At 38.7% G+C, this 17689-nt stretch overlaps 1 protein-coding gene across 1 annotated transcript in view; it reads right to left on the minus strand.

Annotated features, from left to right (window-relative positions):
* PEX5L (peroxisomal biogenesis factor 5 like) overlaps window positions 1-17689 on the minus strand; it is a 206750-nt gene that overhangs the window by 66854 nt on the left and 122207 nt on the right. Inside the window, exon 2 of the mRNA XM_042461020.1 lies at window positions 10669-10773. Within this exon, the coding sequence (XP_042316954.1) occupies window positions 10669-10773 (105 nt within the window). The remainder of the gene's footprint in view (window positions 1-10668; window positions 10774-17689) is intronic.

Genomic DNA, 17689 nt, shown 5'->3' on the forward strand with positions numbered 1-17689 from the left:
TGCTTGTTCTCAGTAGATGCTAGTTTACATGTCTAAGACTCGAGTTTAAACTAAAAACTTAAAATAGCATGCATTTGTTTCATTTCTTGTTTGTTGATCTTTGCTACATCCTCTCTTTTCCTGCATCAGTTAATCTGCAGTCAAGTCCCTTTCACATCACATAATTATAGCACTGATTGTACTTTAACTGCCATGGCAACATCCTATGGAATCCTAGGGTTTGTAATTTTGTGAAACAGTAGAACTCTCTGGTTCAGAATTTTAAAGACCCCTCCTTAAACTGTAAATAGAAGGAGCCCATAGGATAGGATAAAGTGGAATCATAGCACTACAGTTATGTGGCGTGAAAGGGCTCTGAGAGTATGTTCATCCTCCATTTTGTGGTTGCAGTCTCCTCTCTTTCCTCTGTGTTTAAAAAGTACCTGATACAGACCCTCCCATCACAAGATGTTCTGAAACCTTAAATATTTGTAAGGAAATTCACTTCATAGTTTTTACAAAGGCAAAACCTGGTTTAGTTCTCTGCAAGACTCTTGTGTGGCTGTAGCAGCAGCAGCAGCAGCAACATGGGGCTGGTTGTTGCCTACGTTCTGCTTTGAATACTGATGACTTTATTTGTGAGATACTTGGCTATTGCTCACATTCTACAATACATATTGCTAACCCATACACTGCTAGCTGTTGCCCACTGTGGTGGCACCAAAAGGATTTACCTTTATCCATAAAGGCTGCCCACCCCTGAACTTCCCTGACAAATCCACAATGCCAGAGCAACCCTGGTACAGGAAAGTGATGACAAAGAAATGTACTTCCCAAAATATCTGCTTGAGGCAAATTTGGCAGTTAGCCTTGCCAGTAGGCTAACTCCCATAAGCCAAAGTTGCCAAGCCATGTCCTACTCCCAAACATGCCTTCAAGTAATCCAGTCCTTCATATCTACTCTTTCCAATTGTAATCATATCTTTAAAAAGTGTAAGTGAGAGGCTGGGAGAGTTTCAGATCAGAGTTTTAAAAATTAAGTCACTCTTATGGCAAACCAGGTCAAAAGGTGAAAAGATAAATCCCAAAGTTTCTCAGTAGAGCCTTTGCTTTTTGATCAAACTCTAGGCAACTCTCTGTTTCATCAGATACTTTGCCCATAGAGAGATGTTATGTCCTGACATGGGAAGGAAGCTCCCATCTGTTTTTGATATCAATGTCTAGTCATAACTGACTGTAGAGGGTGGTGCTCATCTCTGTTTCTAAGCTGAAGAGCCAGTGTTGTCCGAGGACTGCTCTGGTGGTCATGCAGCCAGCATGACTGCACCGAAAGTTGTTACCTTCTGACCTTCCGATCATCAGAATCCCCTGAAACTGGGCTTTAGATCAGGGTGCTCTGGGTATCCTTCACAGGCCAGTTTGGAATCACACATGAACCAAATGAGGCTTTCAAATTGAAGATTTATCCCCTTTTTAGAGGATTATCCTTTATCAAGTAGGCCATCTTACAGCTGCCACTCTAGATAAGACCACAACTAAGATGGGAGGAAGACACTGTCATAGGAATGGACAAAGAGAGGAAGTTTACAGAAGGCTCTTTAAGACTTAAGGTGCATCTACACTGTAGAAATAATGCAGTTTGACACCATTCCAACTGCCATCCTACAGAATCTTAGGATTTGTAGTTTGGAGAAGCATCAGCATTCTTTGGCAGAAAAGGGTAAAGACTTCATAAAACTACAAATCTCTGAATCTTCTCATGCACTTGAAAAAAACACAGACCTGTTCTCCCCAAGGCCAATGGGACTGTAAAGGCTGCAGTATAAAGACAATTTGTATCACCAGAAGTGCAGTTTGATAGCTGGTTCAATTTTATAAAAAGCAGTTAAAAAAAAAACCCATCAGGCAACAGAACAATTTGAAGAAAAACACAGCCATAAAAATTATATGCAGTTCATAGAAAGAAAATGTCTGAGAAAATTTTGGATAGACATATTTTGAAAACAACACCATTTTATCTTGAACCACAATCTGTGCGTATTAGTATTGGTTTCTTAGTAGCCACCAGGAAGCTGGAGATAAAATTCATATAATTGGCCTCTAGTCCAGCATTACTCTTCCTTTCGTTGCTCTCTCTCCAAAATTAAACTAAAATCATATGTGAAAGCAAGCATTGGCCAGCACTGATATAGTCCTAAATCTTAATTTGCTGTTAAATGTTTGGTTTTATATTACATTTATTTGGTGGTGGTGGTGGTGGTGTGTGTGTGTGTGTAATTCATAACTCCTCTTTTCTTTTACAAAAGGCATGCAGTATGTGGTTCATTATACAAGCCACTAAAAATCATATTGGAATGAAAACAACATTTCAAATATATCATAGTGCTCAGTATTATGTCATTCAGAGCACTGAAATTACACATTTTCTGTAACACACTACTTTCTGGGGATAATAACAACATATCCTTAGAGTATGATTCTTTAAAATAATACAATAGCTGGTAATGGCATTACAGTATTTTTGTTTTAGTGAATAAACATTTAATTGTTACTCCTAGAGCTTCATTATTCCTAAAATGAGTAACTTTTTGGATTATTTTCTGGCCATTTTTCCATTTCAAAGAGTAATCTTTAACTTAAGAAAAAAGAACAGAAAATGAATACATTACTCTTGAAATAACAAGTAATATTAATGGGTAACTGACACAAAAATCCAAATAAAACAAGTAATTAATGATATTATAAAAATATTACAATTACTGGTACAGCTTTCATTCATTTCAATGGAGTTTGAGATAGCTGTCTAATACTTCATGCAGAACGCCCCTAGAAATAATGCCTATCCCTAACAGCATTGTGGCTATTTTGTTGTTGTATGCCTTCAAGTCATCTATGACTTATGGTAGCCTTAGGTGAACCTGTCATAGGATTATCTTGGCAAGATTTGTTCAGCAAGAGTTTATCATTGTCTTCCTGTGAGGCTGCAAGAATGTGACCTGCTCAAGGTCACCCAGTGGGTTTCATGGCTGAGCAAAGGTTGAAACCCTGTCTCTTAAAATCCTAGAGTGCATCTGCACTGTAGAAATAATCCAGTTTGGGATCACTTTAACAGCCATGACTCTATCCTACTGAATCCTGGGAGCTTTGTGAGGTATCAGCACTCTTTGGCAGAGAAGGCTAAAGACCTTGTAAAACTACAAATCCTAGGATTCCATAGGATGGAGCTACAGCACTTGCAGTAGTGTCAAACTGCATTATTTCTAGAGTGTAAATGCACCCTTAGTCTAACACTCAAACCACTACATCATGCTGGTTCTCGCTGTGGCTATGAGGATGGTCTTAAACTCCCCCCTCACATCTGCTACAGTCCCCAAATAAATGCCAGCTCCCTGAACTGATGCAATGTGCCTTTCCAAAAAAACCTTGTACATAATGTGCAAAGGCACACTTAAAGGCACATGTTATCTGGCCTTGAATCTCTTGCTATTGTTTCCTATCATTAGATTAGCTGCTGTTTATTTTATTAATTATGCACTATACTGGATCTCATTTATATTTTGTTATAAAAGCCACTTGATGTATGTATGCATGCCAACTGCACTTTGAGCTGCTTGTGAAAAGGTCCTCATCTTAACAATTAAAAATGCATCACAGAAATGCATTTTCTATGGAGCTAGTTTTAAAAATTAAACAAGTTCCGTGCTTCCAAAAAGTATATAAAGTATCATTATTTCATCATTACAATGTAATGAAATCATTTACTCAACAGAGAAATCTCTTTCATTTCTATAAATGGGTAATAGCTTAACTTTTCGGCAGTCAGCCAATTTTTTAAACGTCTGTTTCCTCAAGGCAATTTAAAATAAAATAAATTCTCATGGGGTTATTCTGGCTGAAATTAAACACATTCTGCTAAAAATAAATAAAAGATTAAACAATACTTAACTTCCAAATTGTCCCAGGTTATCTAAAAATTATTGTCAGGGCTTAATATTTCCTAAGATTAATAAAAGCTTGCTGGTGTGGCTCAGAGACAATTCTTCATGATGCTAACAAAATCTAGGTTGCTTGAACAGAAAAAAGGACACAGTAAGGGTTAGTAGTGCCTTCAGATATGCAGGAATTCTTCACTCAATACAATGAACAGGAAGATCCTCAAACCAGCAGACCTGGTTTACCACACTTTGAAGTAACACATATTAACATCTTAAGAGAAGGGCCTCTACAAGGCCATGATATTCAGAGGATTTTCCTCAGAAAGGTTATTAATCTCAGATTCTAAAACTTACTATACCACTGGTAAGGATCAACGTGGACAGCTTTTTGCCAGCTCATTCGTCTTCTATGGGTGGATCTACTCTAGCCAGACTACTCCGGGGTGATCCTGGAGTATTCTGACCTCACAGCTGTCCCAAATCCCCCTGTTACCTGGGCACTCCTGAGTTACACTGGTCGACTGTCTACTCATGCATCCTGCTGTGCCACCGCAGCTAGTATGAGTCACTCCTTCTAAGGTTGAAAACAAGGTACCCAGTGGCTGGACACCTTGTTCTGACTTGTTCTGACTTCAACTCATGCCAGCAACGGTGGCACTGGAGAGCACAGTGGGATGCTGTGTAAACTCTGGAGTACTCTTGATTTTCTTGGGCAATCCAGAGCAAAAGCTAGGTGTTTTTAATTTAAAATAAATATTATTTTAAAACAGCTTTTAAATATTTTAAACAATACTTAATGCAGGGATAGCTCAGATTAGGTGCAGAACTGCCCTCTCATCATGAAACAGGTCACTGCATTGTGAAGAGAGGTCATGGTGAGGAAGGGGAAAAATGATTCATTTTACCTGTGTAGACATGCCCCAAATCTGGACCCCAATGAACTACAAGATCATACTCCTGCCAGCAGATAGAACTTACTGTATTTTCTGGTGTATAAGACTACTGTTTAACCCAGGAAAATCTTCTCAAAAGTCAGAGGTCATCTTATACGCCGGGTGTCATCTTATAGGGCAGGTGCTGAAACTTCCGAGCCAGACTGGAGACTCTGCGGTCACCACATATAGGGCGGGAGCTTAAAAACGGCCATGGACACATCCCTGCCCTATGCGGTGATCGTATGAAAGCAGCTACCACTCTGATAGTCTTGGAGACAGGGAGGGCTGCGCAGGCAGGGAGAGCTGACCAGTCCAAGCAGGCTTTGTATACAACAAGGTTTCCTGCTAAGTACCTGCATGTCATAAGCATTTGAATTAAAATTACCACACTGAAATCAAATCTGATGTTTTTTTAATTTTTATTTGGTGTGCGTTGGAAGAGGGGTAGTCTTATATGGTGAGTATATCCCAAACTCTATATTTTAACTGGAAAAGTTGGGGGTCGTCTTATACACCCAGTCGTCTTATATGCCAGAAAATACGGTACATGTTGGCAATCTTGCTCATTTTCAGTATACTGAAGATTTGCCCTGTGACTAAATCTGTCATATGGGAGGGATTCAGATGTAAGCAGTAACTAGAACCCCATGTCAATGGAAGTTTAAAGGAGCTGACCAACGTGCTGAAAACGCTCCCCAAACAGTTCCAGCATCCTTGTAGAGCTCCTTTGACTCTCCATCCCACTGACATGGAAGTCACCAGTTGCCTCTGATCCATGTACTTGTGTATGAGGGTGGGTGTCCTCTACCCTGCTTCTCTAAAACAAATAAACACATAATATCCAAAGAGATGGAAGCAACTGTTTCAAATTTCTAAAGTATATGATATACTCCCAAGATTAATTCACATGTATCATTAGTGACTTGGATTATGAAAAAGGGTACCCCAAGACATTTCACTGCCTAAGAAAAAGGACAAGATGACATCTGCTCCATTCATTGCTGGTTGGGCTGGCATCAGAGATTTATTCCATATCAACTTCCCATGATATCTGAGGTCAGCAGGTGAATCTGGCAGGTGCAGAAGCGGCTGGGTGATGCTCACAGCTCAGACTCCCAAGAGAGCAGAATTTCCAGGGGGGCAATAGGTGGAACTGCTGGGAGATTCCACTGTAGCAATCTCTGATGTGACAATCAGAAGCAAGACCCCTGTTACAATTCCTCATCACATCAGAGATTGCTGGCAGGAGAGAAGGGGTTAGAAACATTGTCATGTTGTATTCTGATCACCAGACCTCTACTGTCTGATGTGGCTGCTAGCTGTTAAGGTAGATTTGGGGAATTAGGGTGAGATATGAGACATAGTTATGCACAAATGTGTAGCTACATCTGTGATGTTGGATCTCGGTGACTATTTGTGCACATGTTCAGTGCAAGGTGGGAGTCTAATATATGAAAGCATTTTTATTTGGTGGCTTCCCTTCTGGAGAGGGAATGAATAAATCTGGCTCGGATATTTTCCCCCACTAGGGCAGACAAATGTTCTCAATAGGAAGTGCACATAGATCAGCTAAGGACAAAGGCATTATAAAACAATAAGACATTTATACAATAGGTAGGCAAGTGAGAAGAGGAGCATAGTCAGATACTCTGAAGAAGGTCCATAGAATGCAGACATCGAAAATACTCACTCATCCACTTGATTTTGCCTCCTCTTGGCTTTGGGTAGCCAACTGGTGCATAACAAGGATGAAGTTTACTTATACATAGTGAGGAAAAAAGTATACATGGACTAACATAGATAACATTTTACTTTGAAACTGGACATCACAAATGACTTCTGGTGAATTGTTACAGCCAACCAATACAAATGGGGCACAAAACATGTTATGAATCAGGTATCTCCACATGTATGATTCATAAAGTAGTTTATGTAAAATCCAGATAGGATGCTCCAATGGAAAACATCCTATTCCATCACCCAATCACATCTCAACATAGAGTTGCTTCACTCAGGATGTTTTTTCCTACATGAGTACATCCTTTTATATCTTCATGAAAAAAGACAATGGCCAGGACTATTTCATATGTATGTTGAGGAGCTGTGATTGGCAATGAGATTCCCAAGGAACATACACAAAAAATCCAGACAAAGGCCAAGATCTTGTTCAGTGTTTACACAGCATATATATGCTTACACAATTATCCTAGGCTGCACCATTGTACAAATGAGTGTGAAAATTAAAAATTCTTGTTGAATAATTATTTACAATTAGGGGCACATCCTAGTTAGTGTTGGCATATTAGCATACTTGGAGAAGGTGCAAACACTTGAGAACCCTTGCACAAGTGGTGGAAATACTAGCACAAATGTATTCTTGATATACTGGGATTGAGAAAGTGCAACCACTAGCACAACTGTAACAGCATAAATACAAAACAAGATTCTGACCATGGTCTCCCATCTTCACACATGGCAATACATATACAGATACACTTTTCAGCCTAAACCGATTAGGAAAGCTGTTAGATGTGATGCTACCCAAACACATTTTGTAAACAAATTTTGGATTTTTTGTATATATAATGCAGCATTGCAAAAGTGTAAGAAAAAATGGAGAGACAATATGGTTAAGGTATAGGGCAGTGTTGGTAATTTTTAATTGTTTGAACTCATTGAATTATTCACATACAGTTTGGAGAACCCATGTGGAAATATTCAGTTGGCCTTTTGATTATCACAGACTATTTTAAAATTAATCAGTCAGTATTTACAGAATAAGGGAACTGTAGAAATAAGGAGAAAATACATCTAGAAATTTAATGCAGATGCATTTTTAAACATTCCATAACCAAAAAGTATCACTCACATAGACCACTATGTAAGTATTCACAATTGTATGACCACTTTAGCTGAGAGTAAGCCCCACTGAAGACAATGGGCCTATTTCTGAGTAGCCAATATAGTACTGCATTAGGTGCAATGCTATTACAAATGTACCCCAGATTGTTGACCAGCACAGAATGCATCTAACTTCTGCTATTCCACATGCTGAAAGATAAATATAACTGAACTTGTATGTGTGCTCTTAATTTATCTACTTGCAAGTGTCCCATTGCTTTAGTATAGCTTATTTTCAACTATATGTGTTAAGCATTGCAGAATTGTTGATTACTGCAATGAATTTCTGTTTTTTTAACTGCTCATTCATGTCCCTGAGAAATACAGTAATATGAAAGGTAATATTTTAATGGGACTTACTTCCACAGAAGTGGAGGCAGGGGCCAGAGCTTGGAGGCAGAACACATATTACATGGAGAAAGTCCCACATAAACATCAAGATTAAAGGATTTCAGAAGATCAAATGGACTGGGAAAGGTCATGGGAGGTCTGAAGTCTTAGTCCACTGAGGGTATTTTTGAATACCTTGTACCTTCATATTGCATGCAGCCAGTGCTTCATTTACTTATTATATTATTATCCAATTCATATGTAGTAGTGTCTTTTACACTATTTACAATGTAATATCAGCACCAGAACTAAAGGGTTGATTCAAACACATTCTGGTATCCTCTTCTGGTGTGGTTATGAATAAAGCAGACATATTTGTTTCCTTTTTCGGTTTCTGAACAATTTAGTCTGATATCACTACTTTAAACAGTGGCCAACCTTAACTATAGCTTATTGCAACAAGCCAACTTCAAGAAATTTACTTTGTTTTGTTCGTTGGTTTGTTTCGGCAAGTAAACCATAAGGTCTGTTTCTCCAGCTTCACATCAAATATGGAACAAATTAAGAATGAAAGTGAAAGGATTTGATCTCTCATTGCCACTATGGCAAAAAGAAGTGAGCAAATAGACTGAGTTACATTCATTTCATGCTAAACCAGTTGAGTGGTGTTATTCCTGAACAATATCAGAATATCATACATTGGCTGCACTTAAAACAAAGATACACTGTTTTAAAGACACGCTGTTTGTCATTTCATTGTTGAGGGGTTTTGTTGTTTTGTGTTTGCAGAAAAAATACTTTACATCTCTTTTTTTGCTTGTAATGGCCAATTGTTGGTCCCATGTTGAATCAATGGAATTTACCTACGTTTTGACATACCATGTTCCTATTGACTAAATGGTTTTACTCCAGTTTGTACTAAAAATAGGGTTCAGGGCAATGATCTCCTTTTGGGCATGTTTCATGGCATTAATCAACTGAACAAAGATGAGAATTGTATAGTTATATCCTTTGAAGCCCCTGTTTCATGCACAACTATAGGTGCTGCCATGCCACCTAAGGAAGGAATAATTCTACCTAAGGTCATGGGTACTTAATGTTGTGAGCTCAGGAACTTGTCCACACCATATACAGTGGAACCTCGCCTTACGCAGGGGATCTGTTCTGGACCCCCCGCGTAAGGCAAATTCTGCCTATGCTTGAGACCCATTATACTGAATGGGGCGCGTGCATGTGACAGTGCGGCTCGCATGCAGCAGTCACACATGCCATTCAAACTATTACAGCGTGGCTTCCATGTAAACCAGAAGCCACGTATGGCACACCTGCATAAGGAGTGGGTGCACTGTACAACCTTCCTATGTTTACAAGGAAGTTCTAAAATTGAAAGGGAATTGCATTTGGCTGCGGTGTGTGTCCTCAGTTCGCTCCATGCTTGTAATATTCATGCCTGAAGAGGCTTATATGTGGGTGTTTTCAAAGACATAGCCATGTCAGTCTGGAAAATAATATGCAAAGGGATCTTGTAGCACCTTTGAGAGTAACTGAAAGAAAGAAGTGGGTAGCATGAGCTTTTGCAGGCTTAACTCTACATCCTCAGATGCTTCCTGCATCTGAGAAAGCAGGGTCAAATCTACGAAAGCTCATGCTACCTGCTTGTTTCCTTCAGTTTTTTTCAAACGTGCTATGAGTGTGGGTGTATTGTTCACTTACAGCCCACACCCACTTTGGACTTTGCCATAGAGAGCCAGATTAGACACTGCTGAGGTAACCTGCCAAAGGATCTGAAAGGAAATAAGAGCACTCATGTTTTAGAGCGACAGAATCTATTCATAAAATGGCATACTCCTTCAAGGAGGAGTGTTGCGTACATTTTTACCAACATTTGGTTATGAATGTGCATTTATATATACTGCATTATGTTAATTATGGACAACATGAATCACAGTTGACAGTTTCAATTAGTTTTCGATAACTGTGCTGGTAACTGACATATGCACACTTGTAGTTCCATAAATCATTTGACTGAACATCTGCCATATATTTGATGTTTGTTTTTTTGAAAAAAACTTCCCAAGCTCATGCAAGAGATGTTAAATACACGACACACACGTGATCTTTTTCTCTCTCTTATAACATTACGTATTATCCACTCTGTAGTTGTTCAGAATCTTTTGTTGTAATGTACTTTATATATGATTGTAATCTCATAAGATGCATTATCTGGGAAGATAGTATGTAAATACATTTATAAATAAATGTATTTTTTTAATGTATATTTTGGTAAATATTCTCTAAGGACCAGAGTTGAAGATGGTTTTCTAAAGCTAAAAACCCATCAGATGTAGTGCTAACAGCTGAAAAATAATAGCGTTTTTAACAAAAATACACATTCTGTGTGCAATTTGGGATGGGGAGTAGATGTACTTAAATAACTCCCACACTCTTTTTTTGGGTGGTAGTGGGGTTCATGCTAGACACAAAAAAAATCATATTGAAAGTTTGTCTCCAGGAATGGAGATCGTTCTTGGGAGTTGTTGTTCTCCATAAAAATCAACATATGTCAGCTTCCTCCTTTGAATGCCCACCTGTGATTTCATAGTAAGGAGGGGCTTTTCCTCGGCAGACTCCTCCCTCGGTATCTCCTTCATCACCATTGCAACAGCCTTATCTGCCGCCCTAGAGCCTTTCCCCTATAACAGTGAAATCAACAATGACTTGTGTCAGGAGGAAACTTAGTACACCGGTACAGAAACAGAAATATTTTAATAGTACTATTAGGATTATTATTATTACAAATCCCCCCTCCTAAACAAACAAAGAAAAAACCAGTCCAGAAATCAAACTAAAGTGTTAAGTGGCAAACTTAATGATTTTGTTACTGCAAACTATAAATTTGTATACTTTCACAAAACAAATACATCTGTGAAGCTGTTAATAGGCATAGCAAATATACATCATGTCCAATGCTAGACTCTTACTTCATAGACCCTTATTGCATGAAAAAAGAAAGATGAAACAGAGCAGGTGCGTACTGGCTTTTTTCGTGTCTCTCCACATGTTCTCAGAGCACTTCCATTTTCTTCCTGAGGGAGATGGTAATAAATGTGTGCCTTTTGTCAAACTGATTTTTCCTGCACAACAAAAGGCATGCTTTTATGACTGTTTCCCTTGGGAAGAGAATGGGAGTGCTACGACGTCTTGTGGAAAGGCATGGAGAAAGCTGGTACTCTCCTGCTCTGTTTTGGCTTTCTTATCTGCTTCTTTATTGCCCTTTAAGGTTAAAGGGATAGCAACATCATTTTGCTCAAGGGACTTGTGGTTTTTCCTTCTGTCTTTTTATGATGCCATTATTCACAGAGAGTGTACTATATTGAACAACAACTTCAAAAATCCAATTGTATGATGCTCTCATTCTTGGAGTTAGCTACTGGATTACCTAGCACCACATAGGACCTTATCACATGCAGGGCAAAATGTGGTTGAAACACCATCCAAACGTTGCAGAAGTGCCAGGGATGTAATCATGCCTGGTGCGTCTAAAGTGTAATTGATCTAAAGTGCTTCTAAAGTGCTATGGAATCGTCATGCAATTGTTGGCGGGGAAGCCAGGAGGAGCCATTTTGTGAATAATGGGATATCCTGTTATTCAGAAAATGGCTTCCCAATGAATGATTCCATGATGGGAACATAGCGAGAAGCCTCAATTGCATTTTAGAAGCACCAGGCATGATCAGACCCTGATGCTTCCACAACGTTCAGATGATATTTCGACCACGTTTGCCCTGCGTGTGAAAAAGTCCATAATGACTAACAGGAAGCTGCAAATCAGAAAGTTACATCTCAATCTCATCTTGGCCATGGACATGATATGCCATTCATTCTAAACCACTGACCAACATCACCTACAAGATGGTAATATTGCCTACTGTAAAAAATTGTGATTATACTAATTCTCACCTTCTGTACAAGGTAGAATTTTACAAAATGGTAATGTGTATCAAGTACTTTGAACACTCTAAAATACCATATAAATGAGAGATACTGTTATGAATTGATTAGTTGACAAGGCTTTACCTTGATGCTAAAGCCTTAGGACTGGGCACCAAGTGTGATATTAACTATGCAAGAAATGGAAGCCACTGATATATACAATTTTTCTAGTCATCACTGGCAAAAGATATCAAGCTAAACTTTTCATTGTTTGCATGCTTGGGAGTGAATTTAGGACATTCGGTAACAGTTCATTTACATGGTCATGAATTTCATCAGGTAGCTGCTTTACTGCCACTGCCTCCTGTTCTTGGGAGAAAAAAATAATTCAGTCTGTCACAAAATTATCTTATGAAGAAAGGTTCAAATAGTCAGAGTATCAAACATCAAGAAAATGGCTCACTGAACCAAAAATTCCATTCATTTCCTATGATGGCAGAAGCTGCCCGTTGGAATATTGCTGTATTCAAAACTTTCCTCTGAACTTGAGTTCTTAAAAAGGAAATATAACTGTTGATGGGGAATTAAGGCTGTTGAAACAGATTTAAAGAAAAACATTATGTGAAAATGAAAATTAAATAAAATCATATTTGTTTGAGGAGAAGCTGGTCCTCTCCAGAGAATTCAATACGTTTTCCCTCAGATACATAAATGAGAGACATTAACAATGTAAGCTGCTTGAGGAGAAAAAAGCAATTAAAAATAAGTAAACAGAATTTTAAAATTAGGGACAGAGCATGCTGAAGTTTGGAAAAGATCCAGATTCTCAAGAGTAAAAAGCTTCCATATATTCCCAATACAAGAAGTCACAGCATGAACACTGCTTTTTAAAAGCATTTATTTTAAAGAATAAATAATTTCTTTTTAAAAGATCAAAAACACTTTGATAAATTTTGAGCAAAACTTCTGTGATTCTGTTATCCATACTTTTGTAGATACAGGTTGAGACTCCCTTATACAAAATGCTTAGGTCTAGAAGAGTTTTTGGATATTGGATATTGGATTTTTGTTTGTTTGTTATTGGAATGCTTGTATCTGCATATACGTATGTACATACTGAGATATCTTGGAGATGGGACCCAAGTCTAAACACAAAATTCATTTATGTTTCATATAGCCTGAAAGTAATTTTATACAATATTTTAAAATAATTCTGTACATGAATCAAAGTTTATGCACAATGAACCATCAAAAAGCAACGTTATCACTATCTTATCCACCCATGAAAAAGGTTTTGTTTTTGGAGTATTTTGGATTTTCGGATTCCAGATAATGGAGACTCAACCTATACCTTATAAGAGCAACTAAGCATACATACAGTTTAATCTATATATTTTGTGTCAGTTCTGATGTAGCATTCTAAAACTTTTAATCTATTTTGGTGTAAACTAAAATATAGCATTCAGCCAAAGTCAGCTTGTGCATATGTGTCTGTCCAATTAATTTGGTGATGTAGTGGTGTTTTCCTGAAAGACAGTATATTTCATACATTCACCTCAATGAAAACTGATTGTACATCAGCCTGGTTCTCTAGAATACCGAATTCATAGACAAAATGAGGCTAAGATCCAAGCCTACTGCAGGTGACTCATTTATTGCACTGAGCCATAAGTCTTCCAGCTGAAGGCATTCTGGGCTAGCATCCAAAGATTCAGAGTTGCATTATATCCTGCCAGTGTAATCTTGGGGGAAGGCAGACTATACATTTTTAATGGTAATCACAAGAGGGTTCCTCACCATAGCATAAACAGTGGCCTGTTACAGACAGCCAAAATAAAGCTGCTTTGAGTCACAGTGGAGGTATGGTGTTTCAATGATGCATGCGTCCGAAGAGTCCAGAAGTCACACCAAAGCCACGCTCCAGTCCTTAGGGCTGGAGTGTGGCTTTGGTGCGACTTCTGGACTCTTAGGACGCATGCATCATTGAAACACCATACCGCCACTGTGACTCGAAGCAGCTTTATTTTGGCTGTCTGTAACAGGCCTATGCTTTGCAATTTACTTTACATATGTGGAAGTCCAATTCTGGATCAATTCTGTCTCTCATCTTGTCTTGTGTTGCAGATGGGGGTATCTGCATTCTGCTGTTGCCTTTCACCTCCCAAAAACATGAATATTTTAAAACAATTGCAAAATTTGCTTCAGAGACTTGAAGGAATTGCACGTTGATGATTTCATGTATGCTAGCCTCTGTGACAGCTGAACTTTCCCCTTAAATGCTGGAAAATTTCAGAACTGTTTCCCCCCTGTGTTTGCTCCAGGATATTAAAATGCACATGTGTTTTCAAGGCAGGGAAGGTACCTTGAAATAATATCTACCTCATCTAAATCTAAAACAGCAAATCCATCCTGCAGACCTCAGGCATGGAAAGTACAAAAGTAGCTGTTCTGATTGGAAACAAAAGCAAAACAGGAAAATCAATATACGTGGAAGGCAAGAAGACCACAGTCCATTCATGCCATCATCTTCTTTCAGAATGAAATGACAAATGATACATCAGAACTGAATATCAATGTGATTGCGCAGCAGTGTGCTTTTTAATGGTTCATCTGGGGATAGGGTCTATGGGCATGAAAGGCCTCACATGACCATGTATGTCAGAATATTACAAGTTATTGGCTCTCCCATCACACAGGGATCTTCTTTGCAAGAACATCCATGAGGTCAAGTGACAGGAGTCCCAAACCAAAGGACAGTAGATCCAGCTTAGACCTGAACTATATGGAGAGAGCAAAATGTATATATGGGTAGAAAGGCTGGTCTGTCTCACTGGGTGAACACATGGAAAGGGATCTTGTAGCACCTTTGAGACTAACTGAGCAAAAGAAGTTGTAGGTGCTATGAAATCCTTTGCATAATGGGGTGGCACATGGTTCACATATTGTACTTGGCTTGTGCTGCACTAGAATAAAAGATATTCCAGTGGACATTATATTTCTAAAGTCTGCAGACTCTGACTTCACATGAACAGAACATTGTCCTTATTTACAATTATTCCTGTAGTAAAACGTCTTTTCAATTGAACTCCCTCCCAACATGCAAAAAGTATCTGTTATAGGAAAATAACCATTATTTAATCAGAACTGGGGGGGGGGGGGGGGAATTCAGGCTCAGTGAAGGGATTAAATATTCAGCATTGGAGCCAGTGGTATCTACAACGTTCATGCTTGTACCTAAATATCAGGTTATAATGCACAACTGTTTCAATCAAATAACAATTAAGTTGACACTAACACATTACTGTGTTTTTCATACACAAAATGCACCTGCAGAGTTGTGAGTTCTAGCAAAAGATTGGCAACCAAAGCAACACTTTGACACATTCATTCAGTGCCCTGAATTAATCCTTCAGTACATGCTCATACCAAGTGTCATAAAATGTAGGCATGCTCATTCTTTCCAACCCTGTGATATCTGAAGAACTGCAAAATGCATTGGAGTGAATAGGATTAAGATGTGGTGTTTTATCCAATGAGAAGCACATTCAGGTTTGATAAGCATAACAAAAGTTCTCAGGCCAAGTATGTACTATTCCATTTATGAGTCGGTCAATAAAATTGTGACAGCATCCTCAGAGGTGACAAGTGGGGCTACTGTTGCATTAGCAATCAACATCATGCGTTTTTGGCAAAAGAAGTCAATCCTTCCGTGCTGAATGTTGGGATGAAGCAAATTCTGTCAGCTAGAAAGGGATGCATTGGAAAAAACAAACATGCAGTTCTTTTCAACTTCTTGCACAGGAGGAAAAATAAAACCCACCAAAGCAAAGATCAGCTCACATTTTTGAAGCCAGAGCCACTTTTTCTTCAAGGTCTCACCTACTGCCTGAAAAGAGTCATGGTACTCACATTAGTGTGTGATATCAGATTCTGAAATAATCAATACTGGATGGTTGTGAACAACATACTACAAAGCTCAGGGCACAAATCCCCCTCATAATTTCTGCACCAAGAGATGCATGTGTTTATTTCACAGAGGGATGTCAAAAGAGAAGTTGTAGTGTTCTATAAACCACCACTGAAGGTTCAAGAGGGCCTGGAGAAAAGACTGTATTAATAATAATAATTTGTTTAATTTGTTTTATTTATATACCGCTATTCCAAAGATCATAGCAGTGAACAGCAAGTAAGCTAATTAGCAAGTAAGCTAATTTGCCCCCAACAGTCTGGGTACTCATTTTAGCGACCTCGGAAGGATGCAAGCCTGAGTCAAGCTTGGGCCCTTTTGCTGGTCTTGAACTCGCAACCTTGTGGTTTTGAGTGAATGGCTGCAGTACAGGCATTTAACCACTGCGCCACCAGTTACAGAACTGTGGTAAATTCCCTTCTGTCTTTGCATGCAGCTGTAGTATCCTCTCTAGAAAAGATGAAATAGCTAGTTGCTTTTACACATACCTTCCGCTATGCACGAGGACAGCTGGCTATATTGTAGGGATGAGATAGTAGATTCCCAATACTATGTCCATAGAGATAGTAGATTCCCAATACTATGTCCTGACATCACACAGAATGAGGTCAGATACAAATGGGTGCATGGAAATATCCAACACTTCCTCAAACTATGAATTCAAAAATCATCCAGAGAGTACTTGTAGCTTTCTGATTAAAGCTGTTTCCTTTTATGACATACTAAACAAAATCACTTATCTGCAGGCACAAGTCCACTGATTTACTTTAGCAAAAAAGTTGGCCAAAAAGAGGATGTTACAGAGATTCATAAAATTACAAAAGCATCAAATAATGGAGATATTTAACAGAGAGAATATAGGAGAGGAGGAAGAAGAACCTTACAGCACACAGCGATAGGTAAATCCCATCCTGTCCTTTCATGCAGCTGTCTCAGTATTTCTAGACTCACAGGAATAAGTGCAAGTCCACTTCCTAGTTGCTGCAACTACTCAATGTCTCTTTTCCCCTCTGTAACTTTCTCAGCCTCAGAGAAAGGCAAGAGGAAACCCACTCAGAGCAAATACTGCCAAGAAAATCCCAGAACAGGGTTGCCTTAGGGTCACCATAAATCAGAAATTACTTGAAGGCACAAAACAACACTTGATAAAATTAAGGCAGCCCAATAAAGTTGAACAGCAGTTGATGCAAAGAAGAATAAAGAAAGCATATGTTTGTACCACACATAATTAACTTAGAGAATTCATTTGTGACAGCCACTAGATGAGAAAAACAGATGGGATGATTTCACAGAAGACCTGTGCTACTCTGGCTATAAGACACAAGAAGGGAAAATCCCACAGTTGGGGTAGTTTACATCTTAATAGCAAAAGCTGAGAGAAAGTCTGCTTTGATTGTGACCTAGCTACCTGTTAGTCAGTGTTTGAAACTGAACACTGTACAAGGTGGGCCTTTGGCAGAACTCCCATGTTATTTGGACTCCATATATGAGTATATGTGTGTATCTGTGCACGAATGTGTGTGCTGCTGGACAATTTTGCTAAAAATTCATGATAGTAATCCACAGAGAAATTGTTTTGCAAAATAAATCCTCCTGCAACATAGCTTCTTCTAATTATTTTGTTAATTTATCAGTTCGTTCATTTGAATGGAAGTTCCGTTGAAACCCACAAGGCTTTCTTGGATTAGATCAGAGCCTGGAAACCACAT

The sequence above is a fragment of the Sceloporus undulatus genome, chromosome 3 (genome assembly GCF_019175285.1).
Source record: "Sceloporus undulatus isolate JIND9_A2432 ecotype Alabama chromosome 3, SceUnd_v1.1, whole genome shotgun sequence".
NCBI lineage: Eukaryota > Metazoa > Chordata > Lepidosauria > Squamata > Phrynosomatidae > Sceloporus > Sceloporus undulatus.